Here is a 21,957-nt window from a genome sequence, read left to right on the forward strand (position 1 = left end):
GTATTTAAAACCAATCAAAATTGTTTTGTAGGCAATTCTAAGAGAGGAAAAGGCCGAAAGGGTGGCTCCTAAGTTTAGACGTAAATGAATTATGAAGGCTCAAGTTTGAATTAAAAGCATTTAGCAAAATGTCAGCATATAAATCTTTTGGTGAAAGTTGTGATGTTTGTGACTTTACTCGCACCAACATCATCATCATCCTCTTCATCCTCTACTACGGATCTCCTGCGTCCTGCTGTTGGCGCCTGTGAGGAGGAGGAGGAGGAGGAGGAGGAGGAGAAGGGAGGGGGTGGTGGAGGCAGACAGGAGAGGAAGAGGAGTGGGGGGCGATGCCGGGCAGCCCTATATGGCTGTGGATGAGTTCTGTGCTAAGATCAGCTTGAGAGTGTCAGCGTCGCCTGTCTGCCGGCAGTCAGCGGTGGCTTCCAGAGTCTGAGCAGGCTCCTCCACGGCCATGGCTGAAGGCGGAGAAGGAGAAGATGAGATCCAGTTCCTGAGAACTGTAAGTAAAGACGGCTCCGTCGGCTCCGTGTGCGCGGCGTGCACTTCCGCCAGTCCCAATTAACGCCGTAAGAGGCGGCGGAGGGGAGCGTTCCGGTGGGCAAAAACCGCAGATTCAAGTTGGATTATCAAGTTTGCGGGGGAGGCTTCACGCATGGCGGTGCTCCGCCGTCGCACCTGTCGCCAGGACGCTGGCGCGTGGAATCCCAATGAGGCTGCAGGTGCGAGGCAACAAAATGGCTTTTTTCCACACGAGCCCCCCGTTCACCCTCCAGCTCTGATCTTCTCCCTCTGCAGAAGCACCGAGCGCAGCATCATTTCCTCCAGGGCTCTTAATCGCGACCCTCTGTGAGATTAAAGAGTTTCACCAAGTTGGTCCCGCACGCACGCACGCACGCCGCCCTCTGCAATGACTATTTTTGTTGTTTGACGCAGATCCGCGCTCTCTGCGTGGTTCTGCACAACATTTATCCTTGTAAATGATACGACAGCTTGTGTGGTGGGAATATCAGTAGCGGGGGGGCGTTTTCTTCCCTTTTGTGACCCAGGTTGTGGGTAAAGAGCAAGCGGACGCAGCAGCAACATGTTCCGCAGGCGTGTGCACCTCAGCCTTCTACCACAGGAGTGGATGGCTGCTGACTGTTTCCTTGGGTTGATCACTCAAGCGCCTCATAATTAGACTTCTCCGAGTCCGCATTCTGGGTTTAGTAAACATGTCTTCTCATGCATCTTGGTCCTGCTGCAGGAATATTTCTTCCACTGCAGACTGGGGGGGTTATATTGCAGACAGTGCTGCAGTAATCACCATAGAAACATTTAGTTTAGTTCGCCCAGAAACGTCGCCCCACCACAGATGGGTCAAAAGAGACAGTCATTGTCCATTACAGGGGTGTTTTAACATCGAATTGTTCTTGTTTTTGCACAATATGATGACAGGGTTTCTTATATTAAACATGGTTCCAACTGCCTGGAGACGTCGGGGCCCTTCCTCCTGTGCATGTAGCTCCAGGCACCGGCGCTGTCGGATTCTTTTGCATAAATGTCGACATCTTTTGTTTGTGTCAGGTTCTGCAAGTGGGCTGGATGTTTATCATGCTTGGTTTAAAACCAATATGGTCTTGGGGGTGGGGGGAGTTAAATGGAGCTACAAGGCCTCAATGCTAACCGCTGCAACATTGGGCAGCAGTTTTATACAACAACCCTGAGAAAACTGTGCCTGAAACAATGTAAAGATCAGGTCAAACCAGCAGATTTTACACTCTCGGTGCAGCTGTACGTAAACAAGTCAGCGCTGCCTTACATGAATGAAGGAGGAGCCTTCTACCAAATGTAAAATCATCCTTGTGAAGGAGCCGAAACGTTTTAATTAGCATTTTGCTACCTCCATTTAAAGTTTTGCACCGATGTCCATTTGTCTTCCTTGACGCCCCCCCGCTGTTTGATGTATTGCACATGTAATCCCCTGAAAGCCCAGTTTGTTGTCGGTCGCAGGCCTGTACTTAACAGCTCCGACTATTTGTGTTCCCAGTGACACGATGATCCACACCTCTCAGATTCTACTGTCGCAACAACATCCTGCTTATTTGATGACAAAGGCAATATGAGCAGAGAGGGGCTTCCCCTGGGGTGCACAGACCCTTGTTAGCAGAGCTCTCTGTGCACTCGCAGGAGGACTTAACATAAGGGCGATAATTTCAAGTTGCCGCTTCAGTTGCTTGGCGATCATGGGATAATCCTTTGGTCCGAAGTGGAGGACCTGGAATTCGGGGTCTCTGGTGTTGGACGCACTCTCGGGCTGCTGTTGGTGCGACACTCTGGTGGAGCAGACATGTCTGTCCAAGACAAAGCGACGCTTTAGCTGGGTTTTTTGGGGTTTAATGTATACGTGAGAAATCAGATTGTTTTTCCAACAGCAGTTCCCAACATGCTCTCAACATGTTCTTCCATCAACTAAAGACATGGTAACGTTCTCATCCGGCCACCAGAACTTTCTCTGCTGAGATTGTTGCGGTGTGCTGCAGGGTTCGACCCTCGGACCTCTGCTCTATGCTTTGTACGTGGGGGTCGGCCATTACCCCCTGCACACACGCACACACACACACACACACACACACACACACACACACACACACACACACACACACACACACACACACACACACTACCACCACCAACATACCAAAACATGATGATGTTTGCTGCAGTAGCTCCATAACTATGGAACATCCTCGATTAATTGGATGGTCGACTGATAATGTCTGGCAGTAGATGATGTCACCAACACACACCCACACACACACACACACACACACACACACACATCCCTTGGGTCGCTGACTGTGGCGACTACTATATTTATGCTGGTGCTCATTAGCAGTAACCTTTTTACAGATTGTCTCTTCCAGCTTTCTGAGCTCACTCTTCAGTCCCACCTCCCTCATCCAGCAGAACCCCCCCCCAACCCGACTATCATAGCTGGGATCTGCTCAAGGTTTCTGCCTGTTGAACGGAAGTTTTCCCACTCCTGGTGGGGGGAAAGGTCTGCGCTCCATAGAGAGATGGCGACTTACTACTGAAATTCTATAAATACAAAATGTAATGAAAGTGATGTAATGAATAAATTGCTGAGGTCGTAAACAAAAATCCATTGGGTTTGTTTGGAGATTGTTGAGGTCTTAGCATGTTCTGCATACCAAGATGTGGTTTGTGAGGGTTTAAATTTAGCCTTTTTTAACTGCAGCAAACCTCAGCAGCAACAGAGCTCAAGCCTGGGCAACGAAGGAGCAGCGACACCTTAACACCATCTTTTATGGGGATTAGGGAGCATTGAGAAAGGAGATGCTTGATCCCACTCAGTCACGCACAATAAAGACGAAACATGTAACATTTAATAGGTGAAAATCATGTGGAGTAGCTGCAATTAAAGATCCTATATTTAAGCACATGACTGATGCCCGTCAACGTTTGCCAGCTCCGAGTTGCTGCTCAAAATTGGAAAACAGCAGAGGAGGAAAATTAAATGAAATTAAATTAAATGTAACTATAATGTGACTGAAACAAACTCCTTTGACTGAGTGTCATTAGAGGACATTCAGAAGCTGTGATATTCAATGTAAAAGATTCAGAATTTAAAAAAAAACGTAATAAAATAGTACTTTGTAAAATGTTTATCATATAATCATTAAGGATTTTGAGGCACTGGCTAGCATTAGCTTAAGCTTACACCTGCTTCTATTGCAGATGGGATGATGTAATGAAACATAGTTCCTTAAAATGATTTTCAGGCAAATAATGCTGATGCCCAAACTTTTCTTGTGCCAACTGCGCACTTCCAGGGCTTGTTTGTTGTTGCGTGTTTTATTCCGATCTTCTGCTTTATGATACGACCCCTGACGTCCCACAGCAGCGGAGCAGATCACGGCGAAAAACAGGTCTTTACACCGTCTGAAGACAGAAATGACAAACGCTGACGCTGTTTAAATGGTTTCGAAGTCGCACGTTGCCGCCCCCCACTGAGTCCCTGCATTAGCGCTAATGCGACATTAACATCTAATGGCAGTGGCCCTTGAGTTCAGCCTGGGAGCCGCTCTTCGTGGCGCAGCGTTATCAGTCCTCGACTTGTTGACGGGACGGACTTCCTCTCTTTAATGTCGGCGGTGGAGACGGCGTGCTGCCCCGAGAGCTGATGTTGGCCTCCCTCAGTCGAATCCACCCCCCTGTGTTGATTGTGGGGGCAGAGCAACAGTGTTTGACGTCCCTCCGGTCCGGACCTGCGGTCGCCCCAGAAGGTTCGACCCACACGTCACAAGCTTTGATCTCAGGGGTTTGTTTTCATGCTCCGGCTTTACATCCATATAAAACCCAGTTCTGACCGTGCTGCTGTACCGTGTGCTCTGTTTGGCCTTTAATTTACAACTCCAATAGAATCTGATTTGAATAAAAAACGAATTGAAGACAATACCCCTTTAATTACGTTCCCAGCTGTGTCTGGGAGCTCTTCCAAAATTAGAATTCTGCGTTTGTTGTCTGAGTCGCTTTTAATATTTACCTTCATTACTCAACTGAAAGGTCCAGTTTTGGGAGCTCCTGCTTCCAGATTGGTGGTTTATTACACTTAATGCTCAGGTGAGTCAGTTTATCAGCCCCAGGGGTCTTTAAAATCAAAATAATTGGCCAAGGTAGAGGTGTCCGGACAGGAAATGGTTCCACCAAGGCAAATGGGATCACCAGCGAAAGTGGACAGAACCTGGGTGGACAGGGAGCCCCTGGGGCTTTAACGATCCGCCCCTGGAGCCTCGTCGCGGCTTCAAACTGGGTTTGAAATCCCGTTTGCTTCCTCACCACAGTGAGACCGCACACGCTCGTAGCTGATCGTGCAAAAAGAAAAAGAAAAAGAATGCAGCAAAATGTGCACGTCAGCGCAAGTGGTCAGGTTTGTTTAGAATTTGATCGACTTCCAATTATGAAATATTCTGCCTGCATGTTCATCATTTGTAAATGCACCAAATCTGTAAAATCTTTTTTTTTTTTGCGCACACCTGAAATGCCGCTGTCCAACCTCGAGACACGTCCTGATTTATACCTCTGAATATCTGAAATCATCTGTCGAACCTGAAAATGGCGCTGTCCCAGGTAGTCCAGCCAGTAGGAGCAGCTCCCTACACCTAATTGTTCTTTTTTAAAGTACATCTTGAATCTTGAACCAAAACCAGTAGAAGCTTTGAAGTTTGCTTCCTCTCCTCCCTTCAGTTCGTTTTCCGCCTCCAGCGCACACGCGCGCTGCGGTCTGCGTCCACGCCGTCCTTATCTGACAGGATGATGGACTTTTTCGAGCGGTTCCGGCCTCCTACCCCAGCTGGAGGCTAAAGGACCCAGGTTTTTTTTTCAGCACTTGCTGAGGCGGCGGACTCGTCCTTGCAAGGATACGGGCCTCGAGTATTTGAAGCAGCTGCAGAGCAAAATGCAAACTAAGGGAAGGAAATTCAATTTGTCTTCAAGGGACTGTATAAGTCTGGGAGTCAGCGATCCATGACAGCGGAGCTTCGCTGCAGAATTGTGTGTTTTTTAAAATCACTGTGGAGCGTCATTTATTCTGTCCCACGAAACCAACGTGCATGATTGTCCTTCTGCCCCAACCAACCTAAAAGACCTTCAGGAGTCGTGAGGACCACCCAAAATCTCCTCACAATGTTTTCTTTGGTGCCCATCGGACATTTAGACTGAATTTTTGGCTCTTCGGCTGCAGCTAATGGGGCTAATGGGGCTATTTTTAAACAAGCGGTTGACAGATGAGATTTTTCTGATCTCTGATGCCAGAAACCAACGTTTGATTCTAGTGCTGCTGGCAGGCGACGTGGTTGGTCCTTATCTGGCTTATCAGCTGTTGTTCTCGCACATCTACACGGTGTCCACTTTGGTCTCCATGTTGTTAGCTAAGCTGCACGGAAACGCGTAGCTCAGCCCGCAGTTAGCACCCTGCCTGACATTTATGAGAAACACGACGCCCGAGAGCAATTTAGAGGGAGGACCCCCCCCTGAGAGTGCGAACAAGGAGATGAACGTGATGGAAGCTTATCATGCTATTTATTTGAACTTTTCTTTGTTTTTTTTATGTCTTTGAGAATGACTGAGAATGTGCCCTGCAGGCCTGTCTAAGTAGCCTCGCAGAGGGATCGAACAGATTCACCTGTTCTCAAGTTCACATTGGTGGCAGCGCGAGGTGAGTTCGGGGGGCTTATTTGGCACCCTAGGGCATCTGTGGCTCTCGGGTTTCAGCTGGTGGATGCCACAGTCCGCATACAAACACACACGTGTGTACACACACATGCGCGCTCACCTGTCGCTGTCCGTTACAGTAGCTGGCCACTCGCTAAACGGAGCAGAGATGAAGCGTTAATAAAGGACAGATACAGGCGGAAACATTGTCTCCCTGTTTTGGGTCGTGCGCTCGTCACATGTGCTTGGGACTGAAGGTCCGATCCAGTGTGATCCTTTTTTTTTCGTTGGAGTGCAGGATCCAAAATGGTGTACTGTGAAGGTTAGCGAGGACGGGGCCGGGTTGGGAGAGGACGGGGTCAAGTTCCCGCTCTTGGAACCTGTGCAAAGTGGCTAAACCAAGCCCTAAACGTCCCAACTCCCTATAGATAGTACTAACGCTGCTTTTTTAGCTGCCTAGCAGAGCTCTACACTCTTGCTACAAGGGTCAATTTGCCTCAGATTAACCAGATTCTTGGACTAAAATCAAGTTAGGAGTGAAAACTTTCATTAAGGACTGTTTTATAATGAGATGTGAAATATATCTATAAAAATTCTGGACCAAATTTGGCCGCTCTTTGTTGACAGAGCAGTCTTGAGATATGCAGACGTCCTGTGATACCCTTCTTTGCCTCTAGGGGCAGGCTGCTGCAGTTTTCAGCTCGGACGTGTTGGACAGTTGACCTACAATAGTCTTTTCTGTCATAAACATACACAAGAGGTGTTCTTCAAAGACAAAAATACAGTCGCATACATCCCGTAGCTAATTTTTCCCTTTGGTACAAAAAAAGATAAAGGCATCCTTTAATCAAAATGCACAGTTCACGTAGGAGGGATATCGATTACTGACTGTAAGCACTCCAGATTGGTCCTAGGTTGTCCTGCTGTGCTTCTCGGTGGAGCTGTATATCAGCCAGGCTGACATTCCGAGTGCAACCGAGCTCAAACCGTCCTCTTCACTACTCGACCGCTAGTGCTACATTAGCGTCTTCCATTAGAGTTACTTGAATCAACCTGTCAACACTCAAGGATAAAGCAAAGTGAAAGGAAGTGAAATAACTGTGAGAATTATTAAGTTACCCCCCATACACACCTGTCTGATACTTCACTGGTCTCGTCTCTCCAGTGCACTTTTTTACCTTTATCAAATGCTTCTTGTTATGATATTAATGCTGTTCTATTAGCATTCCAATTCTCTGGGTATTCCAGATGGTAACAAAGGCCTTCTGCTTTTTCTGGCGGGTTAATCGGGGTGAACACGAGAAGGTTTGTTCCCACAGCTCTTCCTGGTTTTAGGGTCCATTGTGTCTTCGTTAGAAATCTGCTCTGTTTCCCCTCGTGAGTCTGTGGCTGGATCTCGAACTATTGAATTAATGCTGCTGTGAAGGAGGTGGGAGCCAGAACCATGGCAACCATCAGCTCAGATTAGTGTGGGACGTGAGCTGGCAACACACACACACACACACACACACACACACACACACACACACACACACACACACACACACACAAATCGATAGCTGCATGTTCTTGCCAAAAAGCCCAGCCCTCTTGACCCTGACAGATACAGATGTTCATTTGTCGGTTGCCCCGATCGAATTGAGGTTTTCCCGTCGCCCACAAATGCACCGCGGCGGCGGGAAAAATCTGATGAAGATCTGAGTTTTATCATGGTTTGTCGCATCGATGGAGCAGAGCACATACACGGAAAACATTTGTATAACCTAAAAGAACAATTTGAACTCCTGTCTTCACTGTCTCCACCGGCAGGATGATGAAGTGGTGCTCCAGTGTGTGGCCACCATCCAGAAGGAGCATTGGAAGTTCTGCCTGGCCGCTGAGGGACTGGGCAACCGTCTGTGCTACCTGGAGCCCACCTCTGAAGCGAAGGTGAGCAAAACCGTCTCCTCCGTGTCAGGGTGAGCATTGAAAGGGTGAGAAAAGGCATCTGGGACTGTTCCACACAAGTAAAACCTCCTAAAATCCAGTCAGGCGGATGGCGAGAAGAGAATCGGTCGTTTTCTTGGTTTTCTTTCGTCAAAATCGACAGCCGTGCTCTGACCATCGCGTCCCTCCGCATCTCATTAACCTCCCTTGACCTGGGATCTTCAATCCATTTAAAGAAGATATTATTGTTTTATTTTAGGTCATGTGACCTGACCAAATGCCCAGTTGGGACGCGTTGATGTGGGCTCCGTATCAGTTAATCAGCCTTTATTTATATCACAACATTCATATAAAATAGCAGTTTATAAACGGTGCAGCTATAAGGAGCAGACATCCGAGTCGTGGTAGGGACGATAACGCACGTCTGATTAACGTTTATTAATAACATTTGGTATTTATAACAAGCTGAAATAATGTGTTTTATAACAGAAATGCTGAATCTGGAGTAAAATGATTCCAGGTTTGTTCTGATAAAAAAAAATCTAACTCGGGGGGCAATAATGTGGTATTAAAGCACAGGTTTGCAGGGACGGGTCGTCTTTTTCAATAAAACCGTTTTACTCTCTATATAATATATAATAATTAAATATAATAATTCAGGAAACCACGTCAGACCTCAACCTGACATTGTTCTGATCCCTTTAAGACGGAGATCTGAACCAACAACCTGATGGAACTCGCAGCAGGAGACGACCTTGAGCAGCTAGCCCATGCTGCCACTCAGTCGTCAAATATTACAGTTTAATCTTTTCCAGGGTTATTTTCCCACATTTTCCAGCTTATGTCATCATACTGCCCCCACCCCCCATAGAACTGTAAAGGTCAGTGTGAGCAGTGAGAGTCACCGGTGGAAGGATGATAATTGGAAAATCGCCTGTGAATAATTCATGAGAAGTCGAAGATCTGCAGGAACTTGTGGATAAAGGTCACCTGCCACCGCAGGTACAGGTGTCTCCCCACTTCCTCCGGCTGCTGCGTCATTTGAAGATTCAGTCGGTGATTAATGGAGCTTTTTTTCCCAGTTAAACCCAGTTAAGTATCGAAGTTAAAAATAAAAATAAAAATCTGCGGCAGCGCTGGCGAGAGAGCGTGTGAACGTCTGTGCTGTTAGAGGCCACCACTATCCTCATTATCACCCGCCAGTCATCGTCTCACTCCTTGTCTCGCGTTCAGGGGTCAAGGGTCGGCCGGTTTGAATCTGGAGGGCCTCTCAACACTTGAAATACACGATGTAACCATTTAACAGATATTTTTCAGTATCAAACTTGTATTAACGTTTTAACTGGAAACCAAAATCATCAAAGCCCATCAGAAATAAGCACGTGGAGCACATCGGTCCATGTATAACGGCTCTATATAATATATAGAAGCAAATTTTTGATGAAATTTAAATTTAGTGAGATGCACCTGTACCGCTGCTGGAAGGGGAGAGCCGAGGTCGGTCAGTCGTGGTTTGTTTCTGCAGTACTGGGATTAGATTTCCTGTTCATAAGGTGACGGTGACACCGACCACCTGTTTATGAGGTATTAAATTCACAAGAACGACCCGGTTGTGTACGTATGTACAGATGGACGCGGTCAACACAGGCCAGTCATTAAACACGCTAACGGTGGAGTCATGGAACCCAAGAAGCCGTCGGCGTTATCTCTGCATTCCCGACGGAGCCGTGCCGTCTTTATGGTTTATATCTGGTCTCTGGAAGCCGTTTGGAAGAATTCTCTGCTGTGGCGGGAATGTTAATGAGCTCAAAACAAGTCTGGGATGTTGCATTTGGGTGCAGACGCCTGCGGCAGCTACAACCTTAGCAACGTTAGCATAAAGCGCTTTGCCTACACGGTGATGAGACATGGTGGCACTTGGCTGTTTTCCGCCCTCATTCCAGATCTCCTCCTTCTGTCCCGCAGTATGTTCCTCCAGACCTGTGCATCTGCAACTTTGTGCTGGAGCAGTCCCTGTCGGTCCGGGCCCTGCAGGAGATGCTGGCCAACACTGGGCAGAGCAGCGAAGGGGTGAGTGCTCCCCTCCTCCTCCTCACCAACACGGCCAACACCAACACGCCCGTCTGCAGGACGTCAGTAGCACAACACGAAGATTTTTACTGTTCATGCTACACATGCAGCTCCTGGAATAATGCACATACATCGAACTATACAGGTTTGTCAGTAATGTTTAAAAATTATCAGGTTTGACTGCAACATGGACATTTCCAGGTAAGGTTGATGCCTTTAAACTGTGTTGCTGCAGTACTGGGTGAATTGAGCAGCTGTTGCTACCTCGCCCTTCAGGTTTGTTTTGTGACGTGTTTCCGGTGTTGAATCTCTTTTTGTTATGAACATAGATCAGGCCTTTCTCCTCACATGCCTGCATCAGGCTGCGAGGTTTAGATCGAATCCCACTGTTACCGCCGGCTTTTTAAAGGCGATACAACTTCCAGATGTGTAAAAGCATTTTTTGACTGAATCCGACTGCGCAGGCTGAACAAGCTGATAGCAACATGTCAAACTGGTAGAAAGCATCATCTTGATTTATGGATGAGCTGAGCTCTTTCTGCTGGCTCTGCCGCCGCTCACGAAGCGTATTTATTAGGATTCTGTGATCTACAGGCCGCCGCGGCGCCATCAGCGGCCGTTTGGCCTGTCTGGCGGGCCGCATACAGCTTGACGCTCACATCCACTTGTGCTTCTGCGCTCTAACAGTCATTTCATGCGGCGCGGAACCTCGTCACGAAGCAGCGCATACATCCAAGAGATGGGACGTAATGACATTAATTCTATTTTTCCTCCCCTGCCCACTGGAGGAAATGTGATATAGCGAGAAGGTTTGATTGCCACAAAGCTGTTGGCGTTTAATTTGGAAACAAAAGGGACGGATGGCCCGAGCCTAAACGTTCGTCAGTGTTTATGAGATCCCCGGTGTCGAGGAGCAGCTATGACGGCGATGAACACACGGCCGTTTCCTTGGCTGCGGCTGTACGTTTATGCGCAGCGGAATCTTTAGACGGGCGTCTCGTTGTTGCCCACGTTCTCTCTGCCGATGATTCAGGCCTGCACTAATATCAGTCGGCAGATTTGAGATGTGCAGTCGCTGGCTGTCACATCTGGCAAGAAAACATGGTGCTGGCGCGAAGAAATCGCCCTTAAATCACTGCTCCTTTCCACTGCAAGTCCAGATTTCTGTATATCACAGCTCTCAGATTTGTGTCTTTGAATGCCATGTGCACTGTAATAATGATGCATTGTTTTTATTTGTATTTGTTTGTCACTAGAGCGCTGATCATGAAAAATGGGTAGGTCCATCAGTTCATTCATCCATCCATCGTGTTGTCAGTGTGCATGACAGACTAACTCCTCCATCAACACTTGCCGTGTTCCTCTGTTGTCGTAGGAGCTGCATCTGTGTTTGGGAGTACTGCATTTTGGGAGATGCTAATTTAATGTACCGTCCAACTAGGTAGTTGGTTGTGTGTAGACGTTTGGGCAGAAGTTGTTGTTTGTACTTCCCTTCTGGAGAGGAACCATTTATCTTCAGGGATGTCTCAACTTTGAATCAAGGCAGTCCTGAAGTCATTAGGCTGTCACCTTGTGCCTGAGAAGAGTGTTCAAGCACTTTCAAGGTTACCCTTGAGCTTTTTTCATTCCTATCACTTGCTGCTAATGTCACGCCTTGTGCAAGCCTTACAACTGCTTAGCTTAGATCTATTGGAAGGAAAAAAATGACATCAAGACCATACAGCAAAGATAAGAACAAATGCCCAAATAGTGCACGTGCACCAGGGAATTACAGCATTTCACTGAATCTGTTACTGAGTTGAATTCAATGTGGGCCGCCGGTTTGTTGTGACATTTGGTGATTTTGATCTCTGGAATAGAGAATGTGAGGACTGAAGACTAATATCCGAGTTACAAAATGACCTTTTTTCACCATCATAAACGAAGCATTTTCATTTTGTTGTCATGTGTATGTATAGACAATAACACTGGAATTTAGAATGTGCGTGTTTGTATTTTAAGGCTGAAAAACAATATTAATAACTTCTAAACTTAATGTTGGAGACTGTTGTTACATTAGCAGCGACTTTAGATCCACGAGAGGAGCGAATGTTGGAGCGCCGGTGGAGCGACAGTCTGTTTTAACCCTAATTCCATTATTGGAAGAGGTGTCATACTCTTCGGTATATGATTAAATATCTAAGGTAAATGATATGATGCTAATGTTAGACAAGATGCTTATTAAGCTTGTTTACATTTACCTAGCTAATGGTTTATTTTCTCCATGTCAGAGGCTTCTGATGGGTAAATCCATCTGTGAACTTGAGACACGCTAATGAAAGTTGATCCAAATCCAAATGATGGATCTTATATTAACTTTGTCAGTATGCTATTAGTAGAATGTCTTCAGCCGCGCGTTGGGCCAGATGTCTCTTATATTGCCAAGGAATTAATTTATTAAGGGAAGAAACATTATTTTACGGGTCAAAACAAACCAAAACACGCGCATAAACACTGAGATTTAATGTGGTTTTCTTGTACTGGACTCAGGTCTGTTGCCAGTAGAAAGGAATCCTAGACACAGCACTTACAACCGGGGTGGGGCTGCCCAGCCAAAGGTCACAGTACTGACAGTGATGTGTCAGCAGGACAGAGGGCCTGAAATACAGGCTGGCACTCTCTTCGCCCCCCCGCCCAGCCGCTCTCCCTCCCAGCTGTTCCTGGACCCTCTCCCCAGTTTTGCTTTTGATCAAACGCCGTTTCCTTTTTTGTCTGTCATACACACGCCAGCGTGGCAGCCAAACGCGAGTTAGCCCGCGGCGGCGTGCTCGCTGCAGAATGAGCTAGCAAACAGGAAAGGAGAAGAGAATGAGAGCGTGGAGCAGAAACCCCCCACGCAGAACGGGGAGAACGCGCAAACGCCCCACACGTAAGCGAGACCCGAGCCAGCGTCTAACCTGGAACCTTTCCCGAGTGTGAGGCGAATGTGCTAACCGCTACACACCAAGAAAAAGCCCTATTTGGGAAATTAATATTAAACCCTTATTGCACCTGGAAGTTTAACTGTGGGCAATCTTGTAATTAGTGGCAATAAATCTAGATGAAGCGGTCGGTGCCTCCAGGAGGACACCCCCCCTCTCGAGGTTTCAGGTGTGTCCAGGAATTAACCGGCACACTGGGGAGGGATTTCACGCGGCTCCAGAATGCTGTGATGTCCCCGGGGGGGGGGTTGGTTCGCAGCCTTAGCCACCCTGCTGAGGGTGCTGCCCCACATCCTAGACCTGGATCAGCGGAGCGAAGATGGGGCACCACAGCTCCGGTGGGCATCCTTGGAGAGTCTGGGGGTGGAACCTGAAGACACGTGCACATCCTGTTTCCGGAACTCTAACGCCCCCGTTCTTCCACTACTTTTGTTTTCTGCGACGCCATTTTTTTGGTAACTTAAATAAATAAAGAGTCTAGAGGTCGCCTCTTACGGAACCCTTCTCTTTTTTGTCCTTTGCCACTAGAGGTTGGTTAAACGGGTGAGTAGTGTCTTTTGTTCTTCACCTCTGATGGGATGGCATCATCTGCTCCGCCTCCATCAGCTGTCCAGAGTTGTTGCCTGTTGGCCATGGTTGTTTGTGGTTGTTTTTCCATGTGTGTAGTTGTGAATGTTCACCCCCATCTCTGTTTCCGTCCACTTCCTGCTTGCAACTCTGACCTTAAGACACTTCATCCAGTCCAACTCATGCAGCTCACCCACGTGGGGGTAAAGAAAACGGGTTACTAACTTGACTCCTCTTCATCCAACACTCTAACTCTGATGGAGTGGTCAGTGCTCCTATAGTAACAATCTGATCATTCTCACTCTTGTGTACTTCCTGTCAGGCCGGTCAGGGGGGTGGACACCGGACCCTTCTCTATGGTCATGCCATCCTCCTTCGCCACTCCTTCAGTAGCATGGTAGGTACCAGCACTCGTGGTTGCACCCAATGGCTGATGGACCTGGATGACTGATCTGGATCCTCTCTCCAGTATCTGACCTGTTTGAAGACATCACGCTCCCTGACAGACAAGCTGTCGTTCGACGTCGGTCTGCAAGAACATTCAACAGGTTCGGCTCCGACTCGAGTTCACGCGGCCTTTGCAAACAGTCTGTTTTCACCAAGAACTGCCTGTGCAGGAGAGGCCTGCTGGTGGACGATCCACCCGGCATCCAAGCAGAGGTCAGAGGGAGAGAAGGTGCGCATCGGAGACGACCTGATTCTCGTCAGCGTGTCCACAGAACGATACCTGGTAGGTTGAAGCCAGCAGCTTCTCGCAGGACAGATGCTCTCAGGCTCTTTTAGACAATGCAGCGCACAAAGAGGCACTTTTTAAAGTCACTCTGGAACTTCAGAGTGACGAGTCGATTCAAGAGGAAACTGTAAAACTTTTAGATTTATCTGAAATGAAAATCATATTTCTTCTAAGTCCCTCTTTTCCTAAAAAAAGGAAATGTTTTTTTTAGCATCCATATGACTGATGAGCTTAAAGTTAATGCTGTTTTCCCACACTGAGCTTTAAAGCTGACCTCAATTAACTCGGTAGGTAAAGAGAGGAGAGGGGGATCATGAGAGGGAGGAGAGAGAAATGGGAAAGAGGAGAGAGGAGGACGCGTCGTGCATAACGGAGCGATGCAGAGCTGCATCCCGGGGCTGCTTTTCCTCTTTGGAAATGTGTAATTAATGCTAAACTGGCCACACGCCATAGTTTCATCTCGTCTAATGGAAGATCTTCACCTCCGTCCCCAAAAAAACCTTTAAATATTCAACAGTTTCAATATCAAAAGTGCTATGAATCAGTGGGGGATGAAATAAATGATCACGTCACGAGGATCAATGGTTGTATTTAGCTTAAAATGAGTGACAGGAAGGCAGACGTCCCGTCCTAAACGTGGATGATTAAATTCTGATTGAAACGACAGTGAGTTCCCGGCTGTGTTGCAGCACCTGTCCATCTCCAACGGCAGCACCCAGGTGGACGCCTCTTTCATGCAGACCTTGTGGAACATTCAGCCCACCTACTCGTCGGGCAACATGGCTGTAGGTGAGGAAGCTCCACCAGTCGTGCACCCGCGGGCGTTTATGCTCGACGCCCCGCATTTAACACGTTTAACTGACAGGCTACCTGATCGGCGGACACGTGATGCGTCTCTGTCACGGCCACGACGAGAGCTTGACCATCCCGGGAGCGGAGAGCAGCGAGGAGATGCAGAGGTAAGCAGGCAGGCTCCAAGCTGCTCCGACCCAGCTGAATATGTGGGGCGACCGGTTCATAATTGAACGCTGGCTTCAGGCAGCAGATTTAGATGATACGTTCGAATGAACCGGTTGGATGATGCATCAAAGACGTTCTTTGTAGACAGGAGAGGAAGTTCTGTGCTTGAACCAACAGCACTTTTATGACGTTTATGAGGAGAAAGGTCACGCCAGTGTTTCTGTAAGATGGTGGGAATTTTGGAGGAACTGAGCGAGACCCCTCACGTCTCTTTGCACCCCCAGGATCGTCAACTACGAGGCGGGTAAAGGGGCATCAAAGGCTCGTTCTCTCTGGAGGCTGGAACCTTTGAGGATCAGGTGAGTTCAGATCCAGGCAAGCCGCTGACCCAGTTTCCCCTCAGAACCGTGCAGAATCGTTAGATTTAAAAATAGATCATGTACAAATGTGACAGAAAATATACTTTGAATTAATCATGAACTTCTGCTCCTAAGAAGTTGCTACCAATTAGTTGAGGTTCTCCAGAAGATGACATTCTGTTCATTTGTCTTTTATCCTTCATCACTTTTCCACAGTCATCATGTCTCACTGGGACTGACGGTATTTTTGAAATATGCGTCTACTCAAAAGCTCCTTTTTCTCCCAATTGACGTAGGTTTCTTTGTAAAGTAAAAGATGCTAGCGTTTATTGTTGCGTAATTACATATCTTCCATAAGTAACAGCAGAAACGTGGATTGCTGTCCACCTCAACATCTGCCACATCTGCAGCTTGTAACGCCGCTGTTCTTGTGCGCAGCTGGAGCAGCAGCCACATTCGCTGGGGTCAGGCCTTCCGGCTGCGTCACCTCTCCACCGGTCGCTACCTGGCTCTGAGCGAGGACCAAGGACTGGTCCTGCAGGACCGGGAGAAGTCTGACACCACGGCCACCGCCTTCTGCTTCCGGCCCTCCAAGGTCGGTCTTCCTCCCTGAGGCATAAACGGTATCCACGGGAATAACAGGTGTAGAGGAGGGCGGCGGCCATGTACGGTTGAGAGACAGTGACACGGAGGAGCAGAGCTGGAGGTCACAGAGGCGAAAGGTCGAGGTTCTCTTTGGGAGTGACTGAGGAGGCCAGGCGGGAGATTTATGGCTGCAGTAAAAGAGGACAGGAAGTGAGTTGGTGTGAGGGGAAGAGGATGTTAGATGGAGCGAGCGGATCCACTGTGGCAACCTCTGAGGAGAACAAAGAAAAGAGAAGAGGGCGAATGTTACGCATATACAGTCCAGCACCGCTTAGAGAAAAGCCACCAGGCTGTCTGGGGCTGCGTGAACGTGAACATCTGGCAAGAGCTGAAGCCATTCTTTGGTCTGAATGCTGGAGCAAATCTCCACCAGCCCGTTAGCGACAAACAATGACGCTGCAGCCATTTTCAGTTGCAGCTCTGTTCCGCCTCTACACCGATTCTCTAGAACCCAACACAAACACCTGTACCCCAAACACCCCGGCTGAACGTGGCGAGTGTTATCATCCATTAAAATGTATGACCCTGTGTTGACATAAACAGAGCAGCGGCGGGAGTCACCTTCAGAGGATGCAACTGTGTGCAGATAACTCTATCTGTGCTAGTTCTGTGAAATGCCTCTCAGTGCCCCTTGACAGATTTAATTTTCCCACCTCTGCTGCTGCGGACAGCCCTGTGAAATTGCCCCCTTTAATCTCTGTCCCTGCACATCCCACAATCTCCTGGAAATTAGTGGAGAGTTGTGCACCTCTCATCAAAGGAATGCACAATCTCTTAGCTGCTGTGGTCCTTCTTCTGCATTTGTGGTATTTCAGCACCCGCTTGTCCCACTTTTCACTCCTTTCCTGTTTTATTTTTTCTTGCAACGTGACTGTGCATCTCACAAACGTCAACGCAACAGGAAAAAAGCGACCTGGGTGCAAAGAGGGACATCGATGGAATGGGGGTGCCAGAGATCAAGTATGGCGACACGGTCTGCTTCATCATGCACGTGGCTACAGGACTCTGGCTGTCCTACCTGGCGCCCGATGCCAAATCATCACGCTTGGGGCCGCTGAAGAGAAGGGTGAGCTTCCACTGCTGTGTGCGATTAAGCAACAAGCAAAGGTCAAAAAGAGGCGTCAGTTGTCAGTTGCTGACAATTAAATATCAGAAGCTGTTTTTTTTAATGCGTCATGGGCATAAACATGTAGCTAACATAACTTAGCATCCCAGGGATACTTTTTGTCTGGGAAAATGTTCATTTCATCTCAGATTTCCATGTTATCAGCTTGTTAGAATCGTCCCTTAGTGCCCGAGTCGTCCTAATAACAGCGCTGTCGGTCGTCGAGGTTCGTTCACGGCATCTGACGTCCACTTTATCTAAACGTGTTTACAGTAAGCTGTCGGGTGTTTGTCATAGTTGAGCGCTGACACCTCAGAGTCCATGTCCATCACTCTGTCAGCAGGGTTAGATGGGTGTTTAAACACGGAGCTCACCTGCTGGCCTGAACATCATTGTCTGCTCACATGCACCATTATAGTGTGATGATGGGCCGTCACCAGGGAGACGGTAGGTTTGGATGAGGCCGTTCGGTTGTCACTTATCTCTGGGGAACCTATCAAGAGATTTTAAAAACCGGTTCATTGTGGACGTCAGGCAGCTGCTACAAGCTCTTTTTAGTGGTTTCATGGATGATATAATATTTGGTTACATGAATTTCTTCTAAGAAACTGTAACAGAACGATTCAATTTGCAAAAAAATGTCATATTGTATGTTGAAATAATGAAATTTCGAGTGTCATTTAGCAGATTTTGCATCACTCTTTGGCTAATTCGATACTTTAGGACCATAAAGTGTGCTTTGATAATAATGTGGTGGTTTCTTCAGGCCTGCCTGCATTTGGAGGGTCACATGGATGACGGCCTCATCCTGCAGCGCTGCCAGCACGAGGAGTCGCGCGCTGCTCGGATCATCCGCAACACCACCTTCCTCTTCACCAACTTCATCAGGTAATAACGGGGTGACGACCCATCGCTCGCGCGTCGCTGCCGTGACTGTGGTTTCACAAGCGTGCGCTCCGCTCAGAGCTCTGGATCGCATCACCAAGGGGGGTTCCACGGAGGTCGCCGGTTTCGTTGAGGATGTGCTGCAGACGCTGAATGACCTGATCGAATACTTCAAGCAGCCGGACTCAGAGCTGGAGCACGAGGAGAAACAGTGTCTCCTGCGCTCGCTCATCAAACGTCAGGACCTCTTCAAGGAGGAGGTGAGGGTGGACAACTCATGGCGTCACAGCCTCTGACACACGGCTTCTAGTAGCGTGATAGCGGTATCTGAAGGGATGCTCGGTGGTGCAGCGCTAATCCTTGAATTGATGTTGCGTTAAATGCATCTAAATAGGAGGGTCGGAGTTCAAGCCACTCGACTGTTCGCTGTGTTTAGTACTGTTGGTGTTCTTCACAGCATGACTGTAAAATTAGGGAGTGATTGTTGAAGAAATATGGCGAAGAGATGCGTTCTGTTGATATTGGTGTCTATGGAGTCTTTGCTAGCTTTCTATTGTTGGTATTAAATAAGATTTTGCCCTCCCCAGGGCATGCTGACCCTGCTGTCCAAGTGCATCGACCGGATGAACCTGTACAACAGTGCTGCCCACTTTGCAGAGAAGGCCGGCGAGGAGGCTGGAGCGGCGTGGAAGGACATTCTGAACCTCCTCTATGAACTGTTGGGTAAGTGATGAAGTTATTAAGACTGTGTCTGGTTACCCTGGGTCTTCGTTTCACCCATTTAAGGGCTCTGCACATAAACACAAATATTTGTATTCCTCCCTCCTGATCTGCTTCCACTTTCCATCAACAAACCGGCAGGTGCTGATTTTATCCCGTTCTTTCAGTCTTGACTCATGAATGCTGATGAAGAGGTTTCATTTTCGGGACAGGGGATGTGAGCTCATATTCATCACTCGTGTCTAGAAAGTACTCCTTACACCCACGGTAATAAAGAGTCAAATCGCGTACAGGCGTTGTTCACCAGGCTCGCTCCACAGTGGGGTCGCCCCCCCTCCCTAAATGTCTGATGAGCTAAACTTGATGAATTCTTCGTCGACTTTACTTTGTCCTCTTCTGAGCGAGTGACAAATGAGTCGGTGGAGAGAGGAAGCAAACCCCTGCGCCGCGTCTGCCTTCGTTTTCAACCTGACATCTTCTGCTTGGTGTTCAGCTGCTCTGATACGTGGAAACAGAACCAACTGCACTCAGTTTTCCCACAAGTTGGACTGGCTGGTCAGCAAACTGGAGAGACTGGAGTCTTCATCAGGTACCAAAGTGGTTTGTATCTGACAAACATGGCCTCTGATGATGACATGTGTGTGTTTTCACCTCTCAGGGATCCTGGAGGTCCTTCACTGCATCTTGGTAGAGAGTCCCGAGGCTCTCAACATCATTCAGAGAGCCCACATCGAATCCATCATCTCTCTGCTCTACAAGCATGGACGCAACCACAAGGTGAACAGTGTCGCAAGGATGAACGGCGGTGGAGGAGACAGAGGGAGACGGGAGATTCTTTCCTCCAAAAATGTATTTTAATTACCAAACATAAAGCGGCATCAGAAGATGCCAGGCTAATCCATACAATACTACCCTGCACACTCTTACACCCCACCACTTTACTCTTTTCCAACAATTTCTTTTCCTCCAAAACAATGACCAACCAACTCAATAACCACAAGAAGCCCTGTCTTGGGCCTACTACAGGCTTTTATACCGGTAGCCCCTCCCACAGGTGAAACCAATTATCAAAATTATTACGCTCACTAATACATTTACAAACACAAAATTACAACCGAAAAGAAAATACAAAAAGATGCATAAACTTCCAAAACAAATTTCCACCACCAACAACCACCCAGTGCACAGTAAAAATACATGTTCAATTTACCCCAATAAAACACCCCCGCTAAAATAGATTGTGCCGTACACCCCGCGAAACCCCTCCATATATACAATCATGGACCAGTCCTTTGGTTCCCCAAACGAGGAAGTATGTCCTGCTGGTGAGCTATGGTAAAAGTGGTTTGTATGAAATGCTTAAACCGAGTAACCCTAGACAGAACAGAATGGAAATGAAATTTTGTGTGTGCGTATGAAGTGTGTGTATGAAGTGCGTGCGTATGTGGCACGCTCACTCCGTGACAAACGGCCTGAACCACATGTTCACAACTTGTATGCAGCTAGATCACCAGATTCTGCTTAGGTTTACTCCAATATTGAAGCTTCTTGTGACGCATTTGGGTTTTACTGTTTTCTCAGTGCTATTGCATCAATAAAATGTTTACTATTATAAGAATCTAGTTCTACTGCTGTAATAAGACCTTCCCTCCACTGTGCTTAGATTCTAGATGTTCTGTGTTCCCTCTGTGTTTGTAACGGGGTGGCAGTGAGAGCCAATCAGAATCTGATCTGTGACACGCTGCTTCCTGAGAGGGACCTACTGCTGCAGACTCGACTGGTCAATGACGTCCAGAGGTAAAAAAGGAGCCACTTTAATGTGTCGGAGCTGAATAAAGGCTGATAAAAACAGCCTTGTGTTCTAATAAAACCTCCTTCTGGAGCGTTTGGCTGGGCACATCTTTGCTCTACTGGTTCTACAGAATATCCTTTAACAGCTCTTTGAATATTAAGCTCCTATTGTTTTCATCTGTAGCATGAGGCCAAACATCTTCCTGGGCGTTGCCGACGGCTCCGCCCAGTATAAGAAGTGGTATTTCGAGCTGGTGATCGACCAGGTGGACCACTTTGTCACTGGGGAGTCCACCCACCTGAGGGTAGGCTGGGCCAACACCAGAGGCTATGCTCCCTACCCTGGTGGCGGAGAGGGTTGGGGTGGCAACGGTGTTGGGGATGACCTCTACTCCTACAGCTTTGATGGACTTCATCTGTGGTCAGGTGGGATCATTAAAAAAGGGGGTTTTGCAACCTCTCAGATCCTATTTTCACTTTTACACTTGTCAGGAAATGTCCCATCAGTATGTTCAGCACTGGCTTTGTCCTTTAAGGCTCCCCTCTGCTCTGATCCTGAAACATTTATTTCACCCCTCCCTCCTTTTAAGTCCTCTAAAAGACTCATCACACCTCCTCTCGTCCGCTTCATGCCGCCCCTTTTAAAGCGCCCATCACTCCTCTCTCCACTTCCCTGCCCCCACGCCGTGTCCTCGCCCGTCATCCCGACCTAGATTCTCAATGACTCTGCAGCAGCCTTAACAGCCATCTACCCCGCCTCGCTCTCTCTGCCCCCTGCGCCGTCTAGGTCGAATCCCAAGGGCCGTGGCCTCCGTTAATCAGCACCTGCTGAACTCGGACGACGTGGTCAGCTGCTGTCTGGATCTGGGCGCGCCCAGCATGTCCTTCAGGATCAACGGGCAGCCTGTTCAGGGCATGTTCGAGGACTTCAACACAGACGGCTTCTTCTTTCCTGTTGTCAGCTTCTCTGCAGGTGTTAAGTAAGACTCAATTTGCTGTTGAAGAAAGGATCCTTTGACC

The 21,957-nt window shown here is 47.9% G+C and overlaps 1 protein-coding gene across 4 annotated transcripts in view; it reads left to right on the forward strand.

Annotated features, from left to right (window-relative positions):
• The first annotated feature begins 309 nt into the window (after positions 1 to 309).
• ryr3 (ryanodine receptor 3) overlaps positions 310 to 21,957 on the forward strand; it is a 57,531-nt gene continuing 35,883 nt past the window's right edge. For 2 of the 4 annotated variants that reach the window (XM_057017663.1, XM_057017662.1), the window contains exons 1-21: positions 310 to 502; positions 8,026 to 8,145; positions 10,108 to 10,212; positions 11,469 to 11,489; positions 13,701 to 13,715; positions 14,062 to 14,136; positions 14,209 to 14,287; positions 14,357 to 14,469; positions 15,162 to 15,261; positions 15,338 to 15,431; positions 15,717 to 15,791; positions 16,230 to 16,386; positions 17,338 to 17,502; positions 18,308 to 18,429; positions 18,506 to 18,686; positions 19,014 to 19,149; positions 19,640 to 19,735; positions 19,805 to 19,923; positions 20,810 to 20,943; positions 21,122 to 21,363; positions 21,725 to 21,917. In XM_057017663.1, coding sequence (XP_056873643.1) covers positions 455 to 502; positions 8,026 to 8,145; positions 10,108 to 10,212; positions 11,469 to 11,489; positions 13,701 to 13,715; positions 14,062 to 14,136; positions 14,209 to 14,287; positions 14,357 to 14,469; positions 15,162 to 15,261; positions 15,338 to 15,431; positions 15,717 to 15,791; positions 16,230 to 16,386; positions 17,338 to 17,502; positions 18,308 to 18,429; positions 18,506 to 18,686; positions 19,014 to 19,149; positions 19,640 to 19,735; positions 19,805 to 19,923; positions 20,810 to 20,943; positions 21,122 to 21,363; positions 21,725 to 21,917 — 2,390 coding nt within the window. In that variant the 5' untranslated portion in view covers positions 310 to 454. The remainder of the gene's footprint in view (positions 503 to 8,025; positions 8,146 to 10,107; positions 10,213 to 11,468; positions 11,490 to 13,700; positions 13,716 to 14,061; positions 14,137 to 14,208; positions 14,288 to 14,356; positions 14,470 to 15,161; positions 15,262 to 15,337; positions 15,432 to 15,716; positions 15,792 to 16,229; positions 16,387 to 17,337; positions 17,503 to 18,307; positions 18,430 to 18,505; positions 18,687 to 19,013; positions 19,150 to 19,639; positions 19,736 to 19,804; positions 19,924 to 20,809; positions 20,944 to 21,121; positions 21,364 to 21,724; positions 21,918 to 21,957) is intronic. The other 2 variants (XM_057017665.1, XM_057017664.1) reach the window with 1 other exon arrangement.

Source organism: Takifugu flavidus, chromosome 19 (assembly GCF_003711565.1).
Source record: "Takifugu flavidus isolate HTHZ2018 chromosome 19, ASM371156v2, whole genome shotgun sequence".
NCBI lineage: Eukaryota > Metazoa > Chordata > Actinopteri > Tetraodontiformes > Tetraodontidae > Takifugu > Takifugu flavidus.